The following is a 26,458-nucleotide window of genomic DNA, read 5'->3' as shown; positions in this document are numbered from 1 at the left end:
GGCCCGCAGTTACTAGAGAAACTCCACGGATCTCATTGCCTTTATGGTTCATGTCTAGGCATGCCTGGAGACCAGGGAGACCCACGGTTTAATCTAAGGAAGAATGCTCGTGGTGTTTTAAATGCCCAAACAGAAGATTGCATTTGTTTTAGACAGCACCAGGAAGGTACCTTTCAGGGAAATTGTTTACTGTTTTATTTAATTTCTGGGCTTTTGGTGATTAGGGTGCTGGAGAAGGAGCACCAAGGAAAGGAGGTGAGATTGGTGATTAGGAGGAAACCAGGAAGAGTACAGAAAACAAATACCTTCTGCTTTAGCTTTGGCGAATTTATATTGGCTAGATTTACCACTCCTAGATAAGAGGCTAGGGTGATGGGACTGAGGAATTACAAAAGATGGAGACAACCTATTTTCTCCTGTCAACACACGCAAACACACCATCTGAACATTTTGTATCTTCCATAGCTTTTGATGGATGTTGTCAGGGAGGAAGAAGAGAAGACTCAGACTGATTAGAAATTACCGGATTTTAGCAGCTTCTTTTTAAACCTGTTTTTAAAAAATGTGTATTTTCTCTTAGGAAATATAAAACCACGTTTTGATTTTTAGATAGATCAGTAATTGTCAGATTACTTTATTAACAGTCATAATACTGTATTTAGGAACTAGTTTATATGTTGAAGCAAGAGGAGACTGAAGTCAATTTAGTGCCTTTAAAGAACTAAAAATCAGTGAATCCGTTGAATTATGAGAGGATGTTTTCTTTCCAGCTAAAATGAACTGCCAGCAGTTTTTATAATTTTATAAATCTGATTCCATTTCATGTTACTCTTATTAGTAAGAGTGCACCAGATTCTTAATTAGCTTCTTGTTTATATTTATTGATTAATCGATACTGTTGCTTCCAATATGAAAACATTAGATTAATTTATCTTTTAGTAAATCACAATCTAAAAAATAGGCTTTATAATTAAAATTGCTTGAGCCCTTAGTTACGGCTTAGCAGTAGGAGCAACCATGTTGTATATTTACCATCTTTAAGGAACACAGTCTAGGGATTTATGGTCAAGTTGGAGCGATAGACAATTTGTATACATAGATAATTAATTAAGAAAGTTATAGTGTATTAATTATATTAATGTATGCAATATAATAATTTATTATTTATATATTTGTATTATATATAATTATATTAAATACCAAGGTGGCTAGATTAATAGGTGTTTAAAGACTCCTGAATACTAATGTAAGCTTCATTATTGCCAGTATTTAGGAAAAAGGAAAAGGGAAAATCACCAAAAGTTGGGACACAGAGAAGGCTGTATGGAAAATATGGGATCGAGCTAGAAGGAAGAGCAGGACATAGGTAAAGGAAGAAGATGGAGAATGGATGTTCTTGGTAGCAGGAGCAACTTATGAAGGAAAAGCACAAGTATTTTCATGGAGACCATAATATACATGGTCAATTGGGAGAGCAATGAGCGTGTTCCCACTGGGGAAGTAAGATTAGAGAGGCAGGTTAGTAGGAGATAGATCATGGAGGACTGTAAATTTCAGGCCAGGGAGTTTTAATCTCATTCTTCTGAAGAATGACTGAAGGACCTATGACTTATATAATGTGTTGTTTTATGGAGATTAATAAATTGGCATAGATTAGAAGAGAGAGAGACAAGGAGACTGAAAGCCCATGGGGGAGGTTATTTTCATCGCCTTGGGATGAAGTGGTGTATTAAATATATGGTATGAATAAGAGACTTGTGAAGGACACTTCATAGGACTTGGTGACTGGTTAAAGTGAAGAGAGCGAGAACAAGATTAACCTTCAGGTTTCAATGACAAGTGGAGATGTTGCGAGGCAAATCCAGGCGAAGGATAATTATGATGTGTTTAGGTTTGCGCATGTTTAGTTTTAGGTAATGGAAGGACATTGTGGTGGAGTTAGATATATGGAGCTGGAACTCTGGAAAGAGGCCAGAAGTGAAGGAGAAATTTAGTAGTTTTCTAAAGCTGTAATAGTTGAATTCGTGAGGATAAATGAGATCCCCAAGAAAGGTACAGTGTCTTAGTTTTCATTGACCCTCCAGCACCTGCTGTGGTTCACAGAGGACAGAGTAGCTAACTAACAGCAATGGGCTTTTCCTGAATAGAGAATAGAATGAGGAAAGCAGAAAGCGCAGGAGCAGCTCTGAGAGTATCCAGCTGTATTGAGGGGCTGGCAGGAGGAAGTAAATCTTGAGAAGGGTTAGTCCACAAGGAGAAGCAGCGAGGACGATCACAAAAGCCCGGCTGTTTTAAACAGGGTCATATACACATGTGAATTCAAAGGAAACCACTCCCTTGGCACCACCACATCATAACGTTTGGTCAGTGAAATTAGCCATAGGGCAGCAGGTGACTGCACTGGCCCTACCAGAACATTTCAGGGCTTTATTCTGTGAGTCATTGGAGGGGCCATGAACTTCTCTAGGCTATGACTAAACAGATTAGCTTTCCTGGGCACTGCCCACCACTGATGAGCTTCTGTGACCTCTCCAAAAAACCTCAGGTAGATTTTCAACGTTTACAGAGGTAATTTCAAGTGAACAAGCAGTCTAGGGGCACAAAGAAAGTCTATTCTTATGAGTTCTAGGATGTGTCCTGTAACGCTATGAAGCCAAATGGAGGAAATTGACTGATTATCTTGTTAATTCATTTACAAGAATGAAAATACGTTAAAATGCCATTCTCTTAAGCATCGTTCTGTGTCTACTTATTCTTGTTTTTATTTCTACTCTCCCCATTTCGCACTTAAGCCATTTTTCTAGGTGGAATTTAAATTCTTTAGTTTTTAAAAATTACGTAACTCTCACTTGTTATCTTTATTTCCTCTACATCCATAGCATACATCTCAAGGATTTCATCATGCTGACATTTAGTAAAGTTCATGCGGTCCTTCCCCACTCAGCTCATCTGTAGCTTGTTTCAGTCTCAAGCTCAAGTCCTAATTCCTGGGTAAAATCTTCCTTGGTGCCATTCCCTTGGTGATCTTTCCCTTCTCTAACTCCTTTTGCACTTAATATATTCCTTCTATAATTAGTACCTTCCATTAGTAAGAGAGCATTATTCTCCAATACTCTAATAGCATTTTGAAATTAGCATTTTATTATAATAGTACAGAGTGCTGGCATATGTAACACATATTTATTATATTAGGGCAGAGCACTGTATATACAATTTCTCACACCCTCAAGTATTTTTAGTGGGCTATCTTGGTTTCCAACTTAATGCATGATATATATATCTTTTTGTGCCCTCTGGCACAATGCCACTAACCTTCTGAGTGCTCAATAATGCACATAGAAAATGGCTTGTGGTAAATAAAACACTAGCATGATAACTTTATGAAAAAGAAGCATCATATGGTTTAAGATTCATTTAGTTTATTAGTAAATGAGTTTCTCTTAGTAGGTTAGGCAGCTCTAACCTTAATTTCCTTTGGGTTGATTTGGGTTGAATTTTGGTATATGCAGTTTTGTTTCGATCATATAACTGCCTTTATATGCAGTTTGATCATAATGGGACTGAGTTCCTGTGTGGGTTGTAGAATCAGTTCATTGCTTTACAAAATGATGCTACTTACTTGTTGTTATCAGAAAAATACACTTTTTGTCTGAAGTGGTATTTTTGCTAAAACGTCTTTATTTTTTCCCTCATTAGCAATGACGTGCATTTGCAAATGGGTCGATGAGCCTAGGGATGTGAGCTGCAGCTTAAGGAATGGAAGCTAATGAAATCAAATAGGGCTGATTAGAAGACTGCTTATGACATCAGAAGTCCAGTGAATTTTATGTTCAATTTAGATGCTATTTTAAAATTATTTTGCCTATTTTTGAACTTCTATATGTAAATATTTTCATTTTATAGATGAAGTTTAGCTAAAATCAAGAAGACAAACGTAGAATCAGATGTTGAAGGTTTATCTTTATTGGTGAACCTTGGGGCTTGAAGATACCTTAGTGATCAAGTTGAATTCCCTCGTGTTAAAATGAAGAAATGCAATTCTGGAAACTATTACTTGTACAAGGCCATTTTGGTCATTTTCATGTTTTATACCATTTGATTCTCTGTTATAAGCTTAATAAAAAGGTAAAATATGTCTTTGATGCTTCCCCTTTGTTCTGTTCTTCATCCTCGTTTCACACGGCCAGAAACCTCAAATTTCTTCATTTTCTGTGGCGCCCTCCCCAGGCTTCCTTCCCTCTTCCAAACGTCTCCAGACAGAACACGATCCTTTTCTTCTACTGTGGAGAACTCATTGGACATTTTCAAAAGGAAGTCACGGAAAGACAATGTCTTAATCAAGGCAATAAATGTCATATGATGGGATCTTAGGCATTACGTAAAAACAGTGGAAGAGTTGTTTTTTGTCTTCAAATTTGAGCAGCCATTTTCTATTTTACTTAAATATGAGTTTGGCTTAAGCTGTCCTAGGCTAGAGCTTCTGCTAAATTCTAATATGCTTTCAATGGCCATTACTACTTGGGTGTTTAATTGCCATCGGAAACTCAGTATATCTCAACCTGAACCAACCGTTGTTCTTCTTATACTGGCTCTTCTGCCGAACTCACTTATTTCACTGGTAACATTATTGTCTTGGTTACCATGCTTGAAACATGCAGCAATTTTTGAGTACCCCATTTCTCAAACTTTGTATCCAAATGGTCACTTGTGTACATATCTGATTTTCTTCTCTAGATTATAAACCTCTTGGAAGGAGAGTTGAATTTTCTTTTAATCCCACAGCACTTAGCAGTATCTAATATGTAGTAGATGGTCAGTAAATAGACGCTGAGTGAATGTTAATGATAATAGAAGGTATGGTTGTCATTAAGGTGTAGGAGGTGATTTAAATAAGGTGTTTAAAATCATTGTAAACAAGCAACTGAAGGAAGTCTTGCGTGATGTTTAGTTTCTGTTTGATTGTTCTTTTCTGAAATCTAAGTACATTGCTATTCTACTGTTCTATTCAGAACTTCCAAGGCCTGCCTGGGCCTGTTGCAGAAAATAACGCTAGGGGAGGGTTCAAAGCCTCATCAGCTAATGTGTGTCACCAACTTGAAGAGCAATAGAACAGTATGTCATCCAGGAAGGTGAAATAATGAAAGCCCCTGGCACCAGTTTAATATTGTAAATGCAAACATTTGGAAAGAAAAAATTTGAGTATCTGCTAATGCGTATGTTGTCTTTAGTTCTGAAGCAAATTTTATTTCCAGCAATACATGAGTAGTTGTCTTGATTTTCAGTTTTGTTACTTCTAAGATAAATTTAAGAAGTAATCTTTGCAAAAGTTATCCCAGCAAAGGCTAGAAAAGACGAGAATAAATGATGCAAATTTGTTATAATAATCTTTGTTAAGCTTAAGGCATTACTAACCAATCAAAAGTGTAAAATAGGGGCTGGCCTGGTGGCGTAGTGGTTAAGTTCTTGTGCTCCGCTTCAGTGGCTTGGGGATTGCAGGCCTGGATCTCAGGTGTGGACCTATGCACCGCTCATTAAACCATGCTGTGGCAGTGTCCCACGTACAAAATAGAGGAAGACTGGCACAGATGTTAGCTTAGAGACAATCTTTCTCAAGCAAAAAGAGGAAGATTGGCAACAGATGTTAGCTCAGGGCCAATCTTCCTCACCAAAAAAAAAAAAAAAAAAAACCCCAGTGTAAAATAAATTTAAAATCTCCTTGATAGCTAGGAGATATCTATTTTAATGATATTCCACCTTTGGTGCACATTAGAATCACTTGGGGAGCTTTTAAAAATCCTGATGCCCAGGTTGTACTCCATCCCAATTAAATCAGAATGTTTGGGGGTAGGAGTCAGGCATCAGTATTTTTAAAAGATATTCAGATGATTCCAAAGAGCAGCAGTTTTGGACCCCTGCAATGGAATGAGGGGGATGAGAAATATATCATGGAAAGCTGAAACAAATAAGATACTGTGAAAGTGGAAGATCATTAATGTCCTAGTCGCACCTTTATTTTCATATGTTCTGGGCATATAGTAGATAATTAAATACTTACCGAATTGAATTGAACTAATTAAATCGTGTTGTTACTAGATATCAAGGTGCTCACCCATCCATTTCTGTAGTCCTTGAATCATCATTTCTCATACTTAAGCATCAAAGATGTTACACTAGCCAGCGCACCCCCTAATATCTGTGTTTCATCTCAGTTCATCACTGGTGAAAGTTTTAGCAGTTACACCACTCCAGCATGCCAGGAGCTATCCATATCCATCTTCTGCTAGTACTAGCAATGAGGTTTTTATTCCAGCCAGCAGGTGAGTAATCCATCTTCAAAATCACATTTTAGAGTTTGCTTCCTTAAAACATTCTGGTACAAACTGTCTTAGACTGGTTCCTTAGAAACAGACTGTGGGATGGGGAGTTGCACGCAGAAGATTTACTGGGGAGTCATCTTGAGAGATATACACATAAGGGAGTGAGAAAGAGAGGACTGGGCCGAGGGAGAGGTGGCCCAGTGATGCGTTGCAACTGAAGTCTCAGCTGTCTTATGGGGAGCTCTGGAGATGGGGTGGCCCTTCAGAGTCATTGCAAATTGAGGCAAAGGGGCCAGGTTTTTGTATCCCCACATTAGCTGTGGCTGCAGGCCACCCCTTGGTCAGTGGCTAACTTACCTTGAGATAGTTTCTGAGAGCAATTTACAATGAGAGATGCAACTATGAGCCATCAGCATTTGATGGTTCCAGCAGTTGGGAGATGATCGTGTTGACCTTGAAGAGGGGAACTGGTTGAAGGACCTCAGTATCTGTTACAATGTTCAAAATGAATTACCTTTGGCCAGTGGGAGCTCTTCTTGTGTCTTTTGACATCACCCTTTGGTTTTGTATAGCTTCCTTGATTTCTGGTATAATTCATTCCAGGCGCATCTCATATATTACCTGAACTAGAACTGGAATCAGCCATTTCCCCAAGGATTTTTTTTAAGTGGGAAATGGCTGATTCCCATTAAATGAGTGTTAGGATTGTTTATTGATTCTAGGACTTTTCAGTGGACAGAATAATACATATTTTTGAAAAGAAAAAAATCACAAGTTCATATTAATATTGCCATTCCAGATTTAACATTATAGGATTTTTACTTAAATTTGTTTGATTTTACAATTTTATCCCTTTTTCCTTACATTGAAAATCTTAGTTCATAACAATGTTAAATATTTTCATTACCCTATTCTATTCCATCTCTCTCTCTCTATACATATAACAGTTTCAAAATAGTAGTACTAATGTTACTGTAAACAGTTAGGCTACAGAATGACTTCTAAAGAGTATGTGCTTGCAGCTCTCTCTAGAATATATGCCAGTGTGTTCGAGAGTGACTTGGATTTTCTCAAAGCACTCTGCTTCATCTTTATCCTATTCAACTTATGTACTCATTACATGTAGCAGGACATATTCTTGTCAAATTTACAGATAACAGGTAGCCAAAAAGATAAGGGAATTTATTGGATCGCAAGATCAGAGTCACAGATAATCTGGATTCCCTATAGTGGTGGTCTAAATTTAACACATGAAATCTGATAGGTATAGCTGCAATAGGTAGTTGTTTTATACACCACTTAAGCCACAAAGCATTAGAAAAGATGTAATAAAATGATAAATATAAACTTACATTTATTAATAAGAAAAGCTATCACTTTTTGAGCACTTACTACATGCTAAGCACTCTGCTAAATGCTTCATATACTTTAATCTTGACAAATACGTCGTAAGACAATAGTAGTAGTATGGTAATTGTCCTAGAAGTAATAATATCTAACACTTATGGAGCATCTACTATCAGGTGCTGTTCTAGACATTTTACACTTAATTATGATAACAACCCTACAAAGTGGGTACTGTTGTTTCTTTTATGTAGATGAGGAAGTTGAGGCACAGAGAAGTTAAATAACTTGCTAATGTCACGTGGTAAATTGAGCTAGGATTCAAATCTGGCAGTCTGATTCCAAGGCCTTGGGTACTCTTCTTACCCCCTTTTATAGTTGAGATTTTGAAGATTAGAGAGGTTGAGAAACTTCCCCAAGTTTCTAGTAAGCTAGGGACCGGGATTCAGTCCCATGACACTTGACTTTCTAGCTGATTTCTTAGCTGCTCTGCTGTATAGCCTTCCTGTAACAACGGCTAGGCAGGCTTTAATATGTGATTGACTGTAATTCAGAGCAAGGGAGGTGACAGCCTCACTCTACTCTGTAAGGGGGGAGCACACCCGGAGCACTGTGTGTGATTCTGAGCTCCACACGTTAAAAGGGGATTCCTGACATGTCTGGAACTCATCCAGACATGAGCACCGAGCTCAGAGAAGTGTCTGAGTAATCTGAGTAACATGTCTGTAGGAAGAACTGTTAAAAAGCTGAGAATAGTTAGCCCGAAAAGAGAAGACCCGGGGAAGCTGAACGCTCGTATTTGAAGTGTCTTCATGTGGTGGAGGGTTAGATAGAACCTCTGTAGTTCTAGATGAAAAACTAGGCAGCACAGAGAGAGAATCAAAGAGGTGGACTGGGCTCCTGATAGGGAGGAAGGACTGCCTGATATCTGGAGCTTTTTAGAAATGAAATGGGCTTCCTGCTAAGAGAATGAATTATTTTTCATGATGAAGACCCTGAATGACCACTTACTGTGGGTTTAAAGACTTTTATGTCAGGCATGGTGGTTCTTAAATTTTAGTGGGTATAAGAGTCACCTGGGGGAACTTGTTAAACACTGATTCCAAGGCCTCACCTTTAGAAGTATTGATTCAGTAGATCTGGGATAAGGTCCAAGAATCTGCATGTTTAACAAGCAGCCCAGTGGGTCCAAATGAGATGGTCAGTGACCCACACTTTGAGAATAAGTGAGATTAGATAAACTCTGAGATCTCTTCCACTTATTTTTTTTGGTGAGGAAGATTGGCTGCGAGATAACATCCATGCCAATCTTCCTCTGTTTTGTATGTGGGACACCACCACAGCATGGCTTGATGAGCAGTGTGTAGGTCTACACCTGGGATCTGAACCCTTGAATCCTGGGCTGCCAAAGGGGAACACACAAACTTAACCATTATGCGATGGGGCTGGCCTCTTCTTCCACTTATTTCATGAATAAACATTTTAGTAAAAAATGATGTAGTCAGTGTAATCATTGTTCAAAGGAAGTTGTCTTAAGTTTTATAAAAGATCCATGACACAACTCTTTGATATGTTGACAAATTACAATTAGAGACGAAATTATCAGAAGGTAGGATATTAGGATATGGAAGGAGAAGGCTTGATTCTCAATCTATGTTATAAAAGAGAAGACTTTAATACCAAAATAGAAGATACAAATCCAGTTTGAAAATCTTTAACCACTTTCAATAAAGAACTCACTCTACACACGCCAAGGAGCATCCTGATGGGGACCTGGAAAACGCTATCTGATTATCCTAAAAGACAGCACCTGTGTAAGGTAAAGTACCTCTCAGGCTTTTGGGCCCCATCTTATATAAACTTCAGCCTAAAACTAACAGAACAGGTGTGGGTCAGAGTGTCTTCTAATTCTGGCTCACTTTTTGTTGAGGCTGAAGAGCTTTTGCTGGTAAGTATATTATATGTTTGATTAACCTTAACTTTTACTTAAAGTGTGCAACCTGAGTCACATTTTATAACTATTGTATCCTGAAATGTTTTTGCTCTCTGTAAATATGTTTTTAAAAAGTAGTGCTTATATAGTTTATTGCCCCATATCAGAACTTTTAAAAATTTAAGTTGCATAATGATGTTTCATTTGTTTCTTAAACGTATTAAAGTTTTAGAAAGATTTTTTTTTTGAAAATCGTTAAAGCTGGCTAGTTGAGGAATTGGTGTTCTTGGCTGTTTTTATTGATAGTATTGATGTGCTTATTTAGTTCGTTAAAGACTGGCAAATGATTTCTGTTTTAAATTTACGGTATAAAAACTTCCAAATGGCAATTACATGTTGATAATAAGTTAGACCCTATTTCTCTTTAATTTCTTCTTGTTTCCTTTTAATGGCTGCAGACTTCTTGTAAGTTTTTCTTGAATCATGAGGGATGAAATTGCAACAACAGTTTTCTTTGTCACAAGACTGGTGAAAAAGCATGACAGACTGAGTAAACAGCAAATAGAAGCCTTTGCAGAAAAGCTGATCACAATCTTGTTTGAAACATACAGAAGTCACTGGCACTCTGATTGCCCTTCTAAAGGGCAAGCCTTCAGGTGAGAGCTAGGATGTGGTACAGCAACAAGCAAGCCGCAAGCATCAGCAATGATTTTGTTGGCGGTCTATAAGTCACAAAAGTTTTATGGGCTCAAATCATTTGTTTGAACGCGGGCTTGAAAGAAAGAGATGCAGTAGGTGACAGTGCAGTGGAAAATTATAGCACAAACCCCCTATGTGAGGTGGATTAAACAATTCTAATTTATGTTCACCGTGAAAGATATGCAGTGAACATTTGATGCACTAATTGTGTGATTTAGTAATGCAACTCACATTCTGACTCGCGGTGTAAAAAGTTAATTATGTTTTATCTTGTAAAACTGTGGAGGGTGGGGAAGGGGTTAGGGGAAGCGGGGTGGGGGGGTGAGGTGGAAGCTGTGTGTATCGGGACTATTTGCCTACAACGTGATTCTCCCACAAAAGCACCTGTCACCACGTCTTTGTTTCCCTTTCATTATTTTTTTAAGATGTATCAGGATAAACAATAATCAAAACAAAGATCCCATTCTGGAAAGGGCTTGTGCTGAAAGCAATGTGGATTTTTCTCACCTGGGACTCCCAAAGGAGATGACCATATGGGTAGATCCCTTTGAAGTGTGTTGCAGGTGAGTAATTTCATTGGCGTTAGAGTCTGTGTGCTCTGTGACCCCTGGAAACCTTAGGTCATTTAGTCAGCTCTGTATACCTTTGTGAAAGATGATGCTCCAAAGCCCTGGGTGAGCAGTGAGGGCAGTGGTTGGCTAAGATTTTAGAAGCTATTAGACAACACAGACTTCCATTAGGAGAGGATGGAGTGGGAAGCACAAAGATTTTACATAGTATTTGAAATTTGACTTTAATCACTGCACCCAACTGCCAACCGTAGATTATCATGTCTAAGTGTTATAGGCAAAATCTAGGGGGAAGAGTTATTTACCATCGGGCATTTCAGAGTCCATTAGCTGAAACAAAATAAACTGGTCCTTGTCTTTTTCTGAGCTATTAACGAAGATAGCTTTTACAGCATACCCCCACTAATTATGACAGTGTAGCAGCTGAAGGTCATAATGTCTCTCAGCTTTGCTGTCAAGCCATTTCAATCTGTTTCTTTTAAGTAACTCTTTGTAAATTAGTGACTTGTCTCCAGAAAAGATTAGAGGTCAAAACTTCGAGAAGTTGAATCCCTACTGAATATTTTCCTTTCCTTTCCTACTTAGGTATGGTGAGAAAAATCATCCATTTACAATTGCTTCTTTTAAAGGCAGGTGGGAGGAACAGGAACTCTCCCAACAAATCAGTGATGCTGTTAGTAGGGCCACGTTGGACTCCTCCCCGGGCAGCTCCTCCGATGAAGAAGGTTGTAACCAAGAACCTCAGATAATTCCTAAAGTCAACAATCCAAAGAGTATTTATCAGGTAAAGAGTGTTCCAGTTCTTCTTTATACTTCTCTTTTCTATTCTCATTCTAAAAAGAATATGCTCACTGTAAAAGCAGAGAACCAAGTGGAAAACATGGAAAAAACAAAACTATAAAGGTTAAAATGACAATATTAACATGCTAGAAGAAGTTTTTCTGTTTTTTTCTTCTTTATATAGTCCTTCTGCTTGGCTGAGTGCTTAGTATCTACACAATCTTTCGTAGTCCCGTTTCTCCATACAGTACTTGAACATACATAAGTTTCCTTTCACCTAAATTCCTTCAGAATTAAATATTAAAATTGGTGGGCTTTTTTGCCAATAGAAAATAACATTCCCCGTGGAAAATTTGGAATATTTAGAAATGGTCAAAGGTCTGAAATCCTGCCACCAGAGCAGTTAAAAAAAATTTTTAAAAAATATTCGTTTATCTTGTAATTTTCTTAGCTAATCTGTTACCGGTAGTCATCTAAATTGTTTCCACATTGTTGTGATATAAAAAAGCTGATTGTTTTTATAGAGATGTCTGAGTTTTAAGTTATTTCTGGAGACTTGATTCTCAGACATGGAATTACTGGGTCACTGGGTATGGTCATTTTATTGTTCTCAATATATGGCCAGAATACCTTCTAGAAAGCTGTCTTTGTTTGTAGTCTAATCAGCTCTATGTGAAAGTGTCTGTTTTATAATGTTCCCTAAAATAGGATGTTCTCATTTAAAAATAATTTCCTAAAAATGCTGTCTATTATAGATATTAACTTAATTAAATATTAAAAAATATTCTCCATGTGCCAGAATGTTTTGGGTACTTATTGTCTTACAGATTTTCTCTTCACCCATTTATCACTTGAGGTCTTAATGTATTATTATAGGCTCTTCAAAAGTTAGGAATATTTTAGCCCCTTGACATATTATTGGCAAATATTTTTTCTCTAGCTTGTTTAGTTTTCTAAACTATATATATAGTTTATATATAGTCCTATATGTATAAAAGTTTAAAACTATGTAGTGAAATATTTGCTCTTAATTCTATTTTTATCTTTAAAGATCTTCCATCTAGGGATCAGATCTATAGTCAGCTATATTCTTTTAGTGGAATGTCCTTTGGGAGTGTGGTCTGTAAAGCATCTGTATGGGTCATCTGGGATGTTTAAAATGGCTATTTCTAGACCTCAGCCTTAGAGATCATGATGAGAGAGTTTTGGGTTGGGCCAGTGAGGTGGTGGTGGGGTAGGGAAGAACCCAAGAATACACATAAATTTGAATAAATGTGTTTTTAAATTATTTAGTTGGATTAAAGAATTAATTTTGTTAAAAGATGTCACTTGACTTACTTTATACCTTCCAAAATGCTAGCCAATTTTCCAAAGATGATTATCTACTTTGATTTCTATTCATCATACTTCCTATGCTTTTGAAAAGCTTAGCTTCTGAGTTACAGGTTTGTATTTAGTCCTTAGAGTTGGCTTATTAGTTTACAGAAGATCTTCATACCCACTCCTCCCCCTCCTTTTTCTTTTCCAGGTTGAGAATTTGAAACGACCCTTTCAATCTTGGTTCCAAATCCCCCGCAAAAATAATATGGTGGATGGCCGTATGGGCCTCCTAGAAAATGCTTATCATGTGTTGCATAAGAACCCTAAGGGTCATAGGGCTGCTGCCATACACCGGGTGGACAGGTACCACTGGGTCAACACGCACCGATAATGCAGTGACTGAGCACTCTGTAGCATAGAGCTCAGAGAAGCTGTGTTACTTTTCTCTGAAAGGAAAATGAGTGTAAGGTTGAGAGGCCCATGAAACTGAAAAAATAACCACATTAGGGACTAGAGTGCATGATGGTGAATCCTCTCACACAGATCATGACTATGTTCTTAGCTGTAATTTAATTCTTATTTAATTTTATGTGAAGTTTTATGTAACACTAGTGAATGTACTCAATAACATGATAGAATGAAGATACTGACCTGTGATAAGATTCAATGAATTATGAAAAGTAACGGTTTAAATAAACTTATTGTGTTTTTAATACCTTCCTATTTGAGTTTGTTGTAAGAAAGTTTTGAAAGTTTGTGTTTCTTCATTAGCCATTAAGAAAAGAAAAAGTTGACCTTCATTTAGGGAAGCGAGATCCTCATGGTATAGTATTCTGGTTCTACAAGACCAGTGAGGGCTTGTTTTAAAATTACTTTTTAAGGAGCAAAACTCCCTTGTTTGTGTATCTTTTTAAAAATTTGGTTTATTTCTAAACCTCTTAACAGACTTAATTATGACTTATTTTATAAAAGTGATACATGCTCATTATAAAGAATTCAAGCTAACAGAGTAACACACCACCAAGAAGAAAAAAATCCCTACTACCCAGCCAGAAATTACCATTATTAACATTAAATGGTGGCCATCTTTCCAGTCATCCTACATATACATACAGATGTAAGAATTGATACACAATTTATTAAGAAAACACAATAAGAAGACATACTGATTTTTCTGTCTAGATCTATAAATTGTTGAGAGGGGGATCTTGTGACGACTCCAATTATAATTGTGATTTGTCTCTCTCCTTTCAGTTCTATCAGTTTAGTTTTACATATTGTGCAGCTCTGTTGTTTTGTATATATACATTTAGGACTGCTACGTCTTCTTGGTAGATTGACCCTTCTAATCATTACATAATGTCCCTCTCTGTCTCTGGTAATTTACTTTGTCCTGATGTTGCTTTATCTGATATTAATACAGCCACTTCTGCTTTCTTTTGATTAATGTGTGCGTGCTATATCTTTTCCCATCCTTTTACTTTCGACCTGCCTATATTGTTATATTTGAAGTGAGTTCCTTGTAGACAGCATATACTTGTCATATTTTCTACCAATTTGTATTTTAATTGGTGTATTTGGGCTATTTGCATTTATTTTAATTGTAGATATGTTAGGTCTCAAGTCTGCACTTTAATTTTCGATTTATTCTGTTTTTCATTTGTTTTCTTTTCCTTGCCTTCCTGTGGGTTACTTGAACATTTTTTTATAATTCCATTTTGGCTTGTCTATAGTATTTTCCAGTGTATCTCTTTGTATAGCTTTTTTAGTGGTTGCTTTAGATATTGCATCATATGTACATAACTTGTGGTCTACCAGTATTGTCATTTTATCAGTTCAAGTGAAGCATAGAAACTTGAATTCTTTGTCATTTATAATATAATTTATAATATAATATAATTGTATTAAATATTTCCTCTACATTTAGAGTCACATCAGACAGTGTTGTAATTTTAAGTTCAACTGTCAAACATAATTTAGAAAACTGAAGAGGAGAAGGAAAGTCTAGTGTATTTATCCTTATTTTTGCTTACCATGTTCTTCCTGATTTTCCAAGCTTCTTTCTTTCAGAGAATTTCCTTTAGTTTTCCTTTTAGGGTGGGTTGGCTTGTGACATATTCTTAATTTTTCTTCATTTGTGAATGTATTGACTTCTCTCTTTGTTCTTGAAGAGTATTTTCACTGGATGTAGAATTCTGGATTGATGGTTCTTTCAGTACTAGAAAAATGTGACACTTCTTTCTGGCTTCTAATGAGAAATCTGTCAAATTTTTTTCCTTTCTATGTAAGGTGTTTTTCTCTGGCTGCTTTTTCTCTGCTTTTAGTTTTCAGAAGTCTAATTATAATATGTCTTGGTGTGGATTTCTTTGGATTTATCCTGTTTGGAATTCACTAAGCTCCTTGAATCTGTAGGTTTGTGTCTCTTTCCAAATTTGAGGATTTTCAGCCATTATTTCTTTGAGTACTTTTATAGCCTGCCTTTTTTTCTCTTCTTCTGAGACATTGATGACTTGAATGCTAGATCATTTGTTACAGTACCAAAGTTCTTGAAGCACTATATGTTCATTTGTTCAGACTTTTTTCTCTCTGTTGTTCAGATTGGGTAATTTCTTTTGTTCTATCTAAACATCTACTGCTTTCTCCGCCCCCCCCATCCCTTCCATTTTACTGTTGAGACTATCCAGTGAGCTTTTTAATTTGGTTTTTGTATTTTTCAGTTTTAAAATTTCAATTTGATTCTTGTTTGTCTTTTATTTGCTGTGACTTTATAGTTCCTTGCCAAGACTTTCTATTTTTTCATTTGTTTGAAGCATGTTCATAATTGCTTATTGAAGAATTTTTATGATGTCTCCTTTAAACTCATTGTCGTATAATTCTAAAATCTTGTCTTGGTGTTGGCATGTATTTATTGTCTTTACTCAGTGTTATATCTTTCTGGTTCTTAATATGATAAATGATTTTTGACTGAAACCTGTACAGTTTTGATGTTATAAGACTTGACATCTTATTTAAACTTTATTTTAGCTGACTTCCTTTGATACCATTCTAGTGGAGGGTGCTGCCTTGTTACTGCCTTGTGGGAGACAAAAGTCCAGGTTCCCCAGTTGGTCTCCAGTGATACCCAAGGAAGGGGTTCCTAATATCTGCTGGGCAGGTATGGAAGTTTCAGCTTCCCATATGGTTTCCACTAATACTTTGGTGGGGGTGGCCTCATTACTGATGGGCAATGGTAGAAGTTCTGACTCTCTGCTTGGCATCCACTAATGCTACTCGAGCAGGGAGGTGGTAGTGAGGGGCCTCATTACTGCCATATGTTGGTTGATGTCCAGATTCACCATGTGGTCTCCACTAACACCATGAGGAGGGGTCTTCGTTACTGCCCTGTGGGGATGAAAAGATGAAAATTGCCAGCTCTCTGCTCATCTTCTCACATGGCTCCAGAAGGAGGTTAGGGTGCTTTGTTGGTAACCTGGCAAGGGTGGAAGTTTAGACTCCCCATTCAACTTTTGCTGGCATGGATGAAGCCAGTTTTTTCTTTTCTGTGATGTTTGGCTAGAGTAAAGCAGTTGTTGTTTAAAAGTTTTCTATCTTGCTACACTGTCCCTCTCTTAATCCTTTGGCTAGAGACAGCAGGCTTTTGGGGAGCTTTTTTGGTCTGTGCCCATTGGTGTTTATGGGTTGCTGGCTTCTTTATTTCCAAGTCTGTAATATATGAGGGGAAAAAGATAATCTGTGGAGTTCACCACCATATCCTGCTATGGATTCTGAGGTCCCTAGCGGGTCTATTTTCTTCTCTACACCTTCCAGAATCTTCTTGTTTGCTTTTTATAAATAATGTCCAAGAGTTTTAGTTGTACTCAGTGGGAAGAGTATGCCTACTCCATCTTCCTGGAAGCAGAAGTCTGTGTACTACTTTTGAAATAAAAAAAATTTTTCTTGAAACAACTAAGTATTATATTTTGGGGAGAAGGTCCTTTTTGTTAATAGTTGGTAACATGGCTTCTATATCTATTGAGGTTTTCTTATCCTTTTTCTGGTCAGTGGGCTGTGCATGTGTGTGCACACAAGCTAATTCCTTAAAGATGACTAGAATCTTAAAACTTTTAAAAAGAAGCTTGCTATTGACTCAGCAATAAATACACATAATGCAGCAGGAAGGAGAACATGATCCCTGGCTTGTAATCTGTGGTATTTCCATTAAAAAGCATGTGCTTATTAAAAGCTTGCAGCTGTTAGTATATTAATGGAATCAGATGAAGAGCCCAAGAAGTCAGCCAGGAAGCTAATATCATGTTTTGGTAGATGCCTTGCTCAGCCAAGAATGAGGAATATAAAAGAAAGATCTTTAATTTCTGCATGACTTTTTCTTTGCCATCTCTCTCAGAGGCCCTGGACTCTTGGCTTAACTATTCTAAATAGTCTTGTGTGTCTGGTTTAATTAATCTTCACTCTGCTCTCTGGGAAATACATTTCATAATTTATGTGAATAGCTTAATAATGTTCTTCAGGACACACTCAATATTTACCATAGCAAGCTATGATTTACCTTCTCAAAGTATGGAGAAGTCTTTAATTTTATGAAGTTACTATGCATTGATTTGGGGGTGTGTGCTTTCTTTAACAATTCCCGGGTCATGGAAGGGACAGGAGAACAGCTGCCTCATAGTCCATTCTTATGGGCAACTACCAGTTTATTGGTATCTGTGCTATGAAGGCAGCAGGTGATTTTAATTGAGATAGTAACTAATGAAACAGTTTTAAGGCTGACAGATTTGGTACTTATTTTGCCTGATGGCTAATCTAATGATGTAAATTGAATGATATTTAAGATAAGTGACTAAACTCTAGCAGCAAAGAAATGAGAACTCAATGTCAGTGTAAGATGGGAGAAATGGTTTTGTTCGATGTAGTAAGTTGATTCTGAGCAGATCTTCTTTATGGCTGATTTAAAACTCTTTGTTAAATCTTAATTGTAAATCTTCTTGTCTTGTTGTCTCACAGTGTTTTTTATTTTATGTTCCCTAAAGTTATTTACCATGAGTATTTTGGTTGGATTTAGAGTTAAATCCTCAGCCATGTATGGACATCTCTTAATTATGACAAAAGACCTTCAGTACTAAAAAATGTTGAATATGTGATGGATACTGAATTCACTAATTAGTTATCATTCATTATCTACCTACATAGTGTGTTTGTTTAAAGGTTGTTTTTTTTTTACTAGCCTGTCTGTCTTCCATTGCTTGAGAGACTCAATAAAACTTGTATATAAAAAAAATTCCTTCTACTTCTCATCTTGGGGCACAATAAAGAGAATTATCCATGTGAGAAGCAGCTTAAATTGCTAGCATTAGATTTGTAATATGAGCAGCCTTTTGATTTGGAGTTTGTATTTGAAAAAATTTCTTCGGCTTACATCGAATTCATGTGATGGTTGTGTCTCTCCTGATCAGCACTCAGATTCACCAGGAAAATTGTTTCATGTGGCAGCTGATCTATTTGAGGTGTTCCAACCAAGGCCTACAAAGTGAATTTTGTGTGTGCCATGTGGCCTATATTTTATGTACTCTCATTCCAGATCACCAAATATTGTACAAATATACCTCTGTGACTCAGTAACAGAGAATTTTAGATGTTAGCCTAATAAATGATAATATATACAAACTTTACATTTCTAGAAAGAGGTCCAGTCAATATCTTTAAATAATGAATATTTAATAAGATATATGGTCTAATGATCTTTTAGTCACAGTGAAAATGTCAGCATGTTATTTATCTTTGCCAAATATTAGACCCTGTTATGATATATCTATGCAAGATTATAATATACATTATGTGATTTATACATGAATGGTATAGGTATTTAAAAAAATTCTCTTATCAGCTTCATCAGATGTATTGATATATTTAACACCTTTTAATCATGCAGGCTGAAATGAGATCACCATTCTCTTTCTAGATCTAAAAACAAAACAGAAAAAGAAACATTATATATAGTTAGTTTTATAAAAAGGCAATCCACGGAATGATGAAAAATAGTTGCAGAATAAAGAATTCCTACAAATCAATTAAATAGGCAATCCAATGGAAAATGGACAAAACACTTGACTAGGTACATCTCAAGAGAGAGAGAATTCAAATGGTGTATAAATATATGAAGATGCTCAGTTTCACTGGCCATCGGGGAAGTGCAAATTAAAACCACACACCCAGAAGAACGGATAAAATAAAAAAAGATGGAAAATACTAAGTGCTGATAAAGATGGAGAGCGAGTAGAACTCTTATCCACTGCTGGGGGCAGTATGTATTTATACAATCATTTGGAAGTCTGGTTGGTAGTATCTACTGAAGTAGGACATATCCATCCTCTAAGACCCAGAATTTGTAGTCCTGAGTAATACCTGACTAAGTAGAACATGTCACCAGAAGGTAAGCAAGACTGTTTGTAATAACCCCAAAATGGAAAATACCCACATGCACATAGTAGTAGAAAGAATAAATAAATTGTGATACATCTGCACAGTGGAATGTTTTACAGCAAAGAGAATCAACAAACTACAACAATATACAACAATACGAATAAACCTCACAAGTGTGACGTTGAGCAAAAGAAGGGATAAAGTAATTCATATTTTATGATTCTATTTATGTAAAGTTCATAAATGAGCAAAAACAATTTGTGATGTTTGAAGTCAGGGTGGTGGTTACTCTCGGGACAGGTGACTGGAAGGAGGGGACGTGGGCTGCTTCTGGGAAGCTGGTAACGTTCCATTTCTTGATCTGGATGCTGGTTATATGGGAATGTTCACTTTGACAATTCATGAGGTGTACATTTATGACGTGCACGCTTTTAAAAGCTATATTATATTTTAATACAGTCTTAAAAGTGGTTTTCACCCCAGACATTGGTGATAACTTTAAATAAAGTGGACTGGGGCCCAGGGCTGGCGTCAGTGTTCAGTTATTTCTCCAGGTTGCTAGTTTCTGATCTTGATCTCGACATGTTAGGTCACCACTCTGCATGGGAAAAATGAAGATGTTTGGAGGTTTTCTCTTTGCCAATTGTTCATAAGCTTTACAAAATATGAGTGTTGGTCATGTGGAACCAAAATATTTATTAGTTTTTAAAAGATACAACATTTTAAATGCTTATGATTAAAACAACCTTTTATAAAACAGCAGTAGGTATCATTGTGGTAGAGTGGAAGAAACCCTGTGAAGGTAGTGGACCCAAGCTCTAGTTATTTTTTGTCCTCTCCTAGCTGGGTGAACTGGGGCAAGTCTGAGTCTCAGTTCCAGCTCTCTAGGATCAAGACTTTACCAGCCTGAAGGCAGAAGGATGAGCTCTATGATCTCTTGGGTTCTTTCTAACTCTGAGATCTAAGATCCACCATCTGTTGCTACTGGCAAAGCTCTTAAATAAAGTGACTGATGATGTAATTTATTCATATCACCATTGATTTCCAATCCTTTGTTCTGCTGACATGTTCCATACACGATAAAAAGTTTCAAAGTGTACAGCAAAGTACAATCTTAGTGCTATAGATCATAAGGGCATCTCACCATGTCTTCACCCCCAAATTGATCTCTTGGCTTTCTTGGGATTTGTTGCTCTGCAGTGAGGATGCTCTTCAGGAAATGTTCCATATGGGTGAAGAGGAGAAGATCTTTGTTTTTCTTAATATACTGTAGAGAGTGTGGAGGACAGACGTTTTATCTTTGCTCCCATTTCTGTGAAGTACTCTTGGATATTCTCAGCCAGAATGTGGACCTGAGAGTATTACATACTATTCTACTTTTAAAGTAAAATGACACCTCTTCTTAGACGGTGGTTGGACTAACATTCTACCTCCATCTCTGTCTTGGGAAAATTCTTTTTAACGCTTTTAAGCCTCAATTTTTTTTTTTTTATCTTTAAGTTAGGAATAAAGAGCGTGGGGAAGATAAAAATGAGATAATGCATGTAAAACTCTCAGCAGAACATCTGGCATGTGGCAAGTGTGTAATCAATGTTTGCTATTGTCTACCTAATAATTAGCTCTGGTAGATTGGAATGTTTCAGTCTATAGCATCAGGGTCCAGATAAACTATGAACTAATGAATATGTTCATTAACATAGTAAATATATCGAAAGCCTCCTCTGAGCCTGGCACATGGGCTGCATCAAGAAACAAAACCGACATCTCTGCCCTCATGGAACTTACATTCTAGCAGAGAAGAAAAGTAAGTAAATTATGCAGTGTAGGTCTTAGGAGGTGATATAGGAAAAAGTAGAGCAGAGTAAGAAAAAGTTGATGAACATGGGTAAAGAGGGTTGCCATTGGGGGAGGGGGGAGGGCAAAAGGGGTGATTAGGGTCACATGTGAGGGGATGCACTATAATTAGTGTTCCGGTGGTGAACATGATGTAATGTATCCAGAATTTGAAATATGATGTACATCCGAAAACAATAAAAAATAGAAAAAAAAAAAAAAGAAAAGAGGGTTGCAAATTAAGACAGGCAAGTCAGGGTAGGCCTCATTGAGAAGGTGATACTTGAACAAAGGCCTGAGGAGGTAGGGGAGTCAGGCATGCTCTAACTCCTTAGACCAGGGTTTCTCAACTTCAGCGCTATTGGCATGTGGGGATGGATAATTTTTGTTGTGGGAGCTGTCCTATGCATTGTAGTATGTTTAGTAGCATCCCTGGCCTCTACCCTCTAGTTAACAGTAGCAACCCCTCCTCTGAGTAGGACAATCAAAAACATCCCCGACATTGCCAAATGTCCCTTGGGAGATAAAATTGCTCCTGGTTGAGAACCACCGACTCAGAGGAAGGAGCATGGCAGGCAGACGGAACCCTTAAGAGGGGAGTCTACCTGGTGTGTCTGAAGAACAGCAAGGAGGAAGGTGTGGTTGGAGTTGAGTGAATGAGGGGGAGAATAGTGGGTGAGGGGGTGGGAGACAAGGGAGACTTGGCTTCTTTGGCTTTTACTCTAAGTGAAATGGGGAGGCCCAGCAGGATTTTGAGCAGACCCAATTTTCATTTTAAAAGGATCACTTTGACTACTGTGCTGAGAATAGACTGAAGAGAGGCAAGGTTGGACTCAGAGAGACTGGTTAGTGAGTATAGTAATCCAGGTGAGAGAGGATGGTGGCTTGCACGAGGCTGGTAGCATGTAGGTGATGAGAAGTGGTCAGATTATGGACATGCTGTGATGGTAGAGCAACAGGATTTACTGATGGATTGGTTGTGGGGTGTATGTAACGGAGAGAGAGTTTTCAAGGAAGACTTTGATCTGAAAAACTGGAAGAATGGAGTTGCCATTAACTGAGATGGGGAAAGTTTCAAGTGGAGCATGTTTGGAAAGATCGGTTTTAGGCATGTTGAAGTTTGAGATACTTATTAGACATCCAAGTGGAGATGGCTAGTAAGCAGTTGGGTATATGAGTTGAGTTAGAGAGTTGGGTTGGGGCTGGAGATAAAAATTTGGGAGTCATTGACATATAGATGGGATTTAAAGTTGGATGACTGGATGAGATCCCCAAGAGGAACAAATATAGACAAAGAAGAGAAGAGGACAGGGCCGAATCCTGGCCCTCCAACATTAAGAGGCCAGGGAGAAGAGGAGGGATCAGCAAAGGAGACTGAGAAGGAACAGCCAGAGAGGTAGGAGGAAAACCAGAGGAGCTTGGTGTCCTGGGAGCCAAGTGAAGAAAATATATCAAGGAGGAGAAAAGGATCAGATGTGTAAATGCTGCTGTTGGATGAGGACAGAGAACTGACCATCTCTGTGATTTGCGGGAGGTAGGTGTAACAGAATTCTGTGATCTGGATGACCAACATCACCATCAACATCAACCACAAAATAAATCTGTGACTCAGTAACTAATGGAGATTTGATTACAGGGAGATGTATATGGAACATTTACTTAGGAGTCAGGAGATCTAGAATCGAGTCTCAGCTCTACCACTATAAACAGCTTCTTGATTTGGGGCAAACTGCTTAATTTCTCCTTAAATGCAAAATATGACAAAATATGTATTTTCCCTATTTTGCAGGATTGCTGGGTAGATCAAATGAGACAATATATATAAAAGTGCCTTGCAACTTGGAAAGTTTTATATAAATAATGAAAAAAGATACGTTCTTGTTTATACTTCAGGAATGAATTGACCTTTAATGGAGGATCATATATTTAAATTTTATATTTTTAATAGTTAAAAAGCTGGTTGATAATATTCTCACAGAAGTGCTTTAAATAATAATATTAAGAATACCATCGTCAAGCTGGCACAGAAAGCATACTGTAAGTTTGGGTAAATAGGCTACCACATGGGCATCTAAATTTAGTCTCTGAGTTTTATAGATGGAATTCTGCTTACTTATGGACAATATATTATGTGATATAAGTTAAGTAACTATGGAGTCACATTTGCAATTCTCTTAACTCAGAGAGCCAGGTACCCACTGTCTGCCTTGTAGAATATAGGATTTAAAAAATATTGTCATATGTGGTTTGAGAAGCAGGCTGAGTGTCAAGGCAGTGTACCACCTAGGGAGGCCGGAAATGTCTGAATAGGTCATGCACTGAGGCATTTACTCTGTGAAGAAGACAGTTTTACTGAAGGCCATGTGCTACACAAGATAAAGTTAGGTACCTCTTCTGATGACTCTGGCTCCAAGTGAGACTCACACTTCATTTCAATGAGTTTAGAGAGGAGATCTCTTCCTCTGTCAGAGATGGGCTGCTCTTCCAGCAGAAGAGCGCTTACGCTTTGGTCCAGCTTACTGTCCTGGGAAACTGCGGACATTCGCAGTGTGATAGAGAATGCTTCTCTGAAATAGGCTTCCAACCCCTGGTCATGGAAAAGGTGAGGGGGCAGATCAGTACTGTTCTACACAAGTGCTATTAAAGCTTTAAAATAATAGTTGAAAGAAAAATGGGACTTGAGATTTATCATCTTTACTTGTCCTCAATATGGGTTATCATTGCTTTAGCAATTGTGGTGGTTTATGCGTCGACAAGGAAATATCCAGAGAAAGCTGTGATACTGTGCTCATAGGAAGACCACTTCTCTCCAGCATTCTCACAGAATGCATGCATTTTGTTAGATGCCGCCATAGGAAATTTGATCAGGAAAATCTTCTTCCTGGCCTAGCAGTAGAAACCAAAGGCCACCAAGAGGACTTAAGTAGATTTGAAATGTTACAAAGCTCAAAGCATTTATTGGATAATAGGGTCTGAGTCACAGAGAAAGAGAAGAAAAAGCCCTGTGTGTGTTATAAATACCTTGTAAAATGACCTCAGAAAGGCGGGGCTGGAGTCCTGCTGGAGGTCCTCGGCAGCGATGTGGGCCAGGCAGTGGATCAAGAGCAGAACAAAGCTTCCCACGGATGCCAGACACTCTCTCCCAACAAACAGTGTGCTTTCAGCACTCTAAGCGGAGAAGATACCCAAACACAGAGATGTCAGCCTCAGGGAGCATTTCCACTACCTCCTTCTTTTTCTAGTTTTATATGGTTTAAAATAACTTTTGGAATCATAAAGTCAGAGACTCCCTGGGCTTATTGGAAATTTACTGAAGGGAAGATTTGGACGACAAAGGGAAAATTCTTGTTTCAGTTCAACTCTGTGAATGAATCTTTTTCTCCACTGTCTCTCAATTTTTCTGCTACCCTCATCTTACAGAAAACAAACAGTGGGAAATTGAGAGCAAAATTTCTCATGTATCTCTGTCTTTTATCAATGTCCTCCAATCATTGTTTCCTTAAGCAGCGGTTCTCAAACTTTAGTGTGACTATGAATCACACGGGAGTGAGTCTATTCTTGGGGTCCATCTCAGAATTTCTGGTTCTGTGGGCTTTGGGTGGGGCCTCGGCATTTCCATTTTTACCAAGCTCCCCAGGTGGTTGATGCATGAGGCCCAAGGACCACAGTTTGAGAATCATTGCCTTAGAGGGCTCTCAGGCTTTCTCTGTCTGTCATGCCTTTATTGCAATCAAGTTCTCAATCTCCTGTCTTGCCTAATTGATCTGAAATAACTCCCTTGTTCATTTTCTTAAGAGGCAAAAGGTTGGCATGGAAAAGCCTTAGGTGATTTGGAATTGGAATCTGAGATCCATCCCTGGAATGAGCTGTGGGTGGCAGCACAGACTAGTGGTTAAAAAATGAGTCTGGTGTTCAAATATACCTGGACTTGAGTTTCAACTCTTGCTAACACTGTGGTCTTGGGCTAGTTACTTGGCCTCTCTGGACCTGAATTTCCTAATTCATAAAATAGAGATAACAAGAGTACCACCCCCCGCCCCCGTAGGGTTGGGTTGTTGTAAGTTGTAAATGAGATGATGCATGTAAGGCATATGGCTAAGTGCCTGACACACAGTATTCAATGAATCCTGAGTTTGTTTCCCCTTCAGTAAAATGGGATTAAATTCTTGCCTACTACACAGACTGCTTTGAGGATCAAGTGAAATAATGCCTGAAGGGTAGCATTTTTTAGTAATTTTTGGTCTTATTAAATCCCCTAACAATTTAGTAGTCTAGTATAAACCATTTCCCAGTCCTCTAACAATGATTAGCAGTTCCTCCTTTCACAATCATTGTTTACCAATGTACTGTCATTAGTGTTTAAGGTCTATATACACTGGCTTAGAGTTCCACTGAGGCACTGCCAACCTCTATATTTGAGGAACTACCCGGACAGGAACAATTTAGATCCCTTTCTGTAGAAAGATGCTGATTGTGCAGGATTTCCTGAAGCTGGAACGGTGACTCTTACGGGAAACACCAGTCTGGAACCACCAGCTTGATAGTGACCGAGATTCATTAATGGGCACAAAGCCATTATGATTCTCCGGGCACAAGCCAGGACATATTCATTTCACTAATTAGAGAAAGCTCTTACATGGTGACATTTATTATGCCTTAGCTAAATGACTTATTACCAAGGGAGAATAAAATATATCAGGACTTGAGAGAGAAAATGTTTTATAACATTGCTGTGTTTGCATCTATCTTTGCTAGACTCTAGAATTCTACAACCCATCTCTGGGACTGGATTTGCAGCACCTGATAGAAGAAGGAACCTTGGAAGGCATTGTCGGAGGGTTCCATGGCAGGAAGATGAGAAGCAATCTTCAGGGTGATTTCTGGAGCCTGAAAAGAATAAAAAACAAATAAAAACAAAACCAGGGGCCAGCCCTGTGGTGTAGTGGTTAAGTTTGGCACCCTCTGCTTCAGTGGCCTGGGTTCATGGGTTTGGATCTTGGGCGCAGACCTACACCACTTGTCAGCCATGCTGTGGTGGCATCCTATGTACAAAATAGAGGAAGATTGGTACAGATGTTAGCTCAGGGCTAATCTTCCTCAGCAAAAAACAAAACCAACCAAAAACCAAAACCCAAACCCATCATTCTGCTAAAAAATTCTCATGCAACTCAGCTGCATAGCACCAACCAAATTAAAGAGAAGTAAAAGCATTGGAACATCAATTTAAAATGCTAATAGGATAAGTA

The 26,458-nt window shown here is 37.9% G+C and overlaps 1 protein-coding gene across 2 annotated transcripts; it reads left to right on the top strand.

Moving 5' to 3' along the window:
- The first annotated feature begins 74 nt into the window (after positions 1-74).
- Positions 75-26,093, top strand: BTG4 (BTG anti-proliferation factor 4). 2 transcript variants are annotated; one of them, XM_046638533.1, is made up of 6 exons: positions 75-166; positions 9,395-9,480; positions 10,053-10,250; positions 10,719-10,856; positions 11,448-11,646; positions 13,171-13,353. In XM_046638533.1, exons 3-6 carry the CDS (start codon positions 10,078-10,080, stop codon positions 13,351-13,353), a joined length of 693 nt encoding a protein of 230 aa, XP_046494489.1. In that variant the 5' UTR covers positions 75-166; positions 9,395-9,480; positions 10,053-10,077. The 2 variants fall into 2 exon arrangements, 1 of the variants encoding a protein (XP_046494489.1); XR_006885103.1 differs by lacking the exons at positions 75-166; positions 9,395-9,480; positions 10,053-10,250; positions 13,171-13,353 and adding an exon at positions 25,968-26,093 and having other exon boundaries at positions 10,764-10,856; positions 11,492-11,646.
- Positions 26,094-26,458: the final 365 nt, after the last annotated feature.

This window comes from Equus quagga, chromosome 14, assembly GCF_021613505.1.
Source record: "Equus quagga isolate Etosha38 chromosome 14, UCLA_HA_Equagga_1.0, whole genome shotgun sequence".
Lineage (NCBI taxonomy): Eukaryota > Metazoa > Chordata > Mammalia > Perissodactyla > Equidae > Equus > Equus quagga.
The sequence above is the reverse complement of the archived record's forward strand: the minus strand, read 5'-3'. Positions and strand labels throughout refer to the sequence as shown.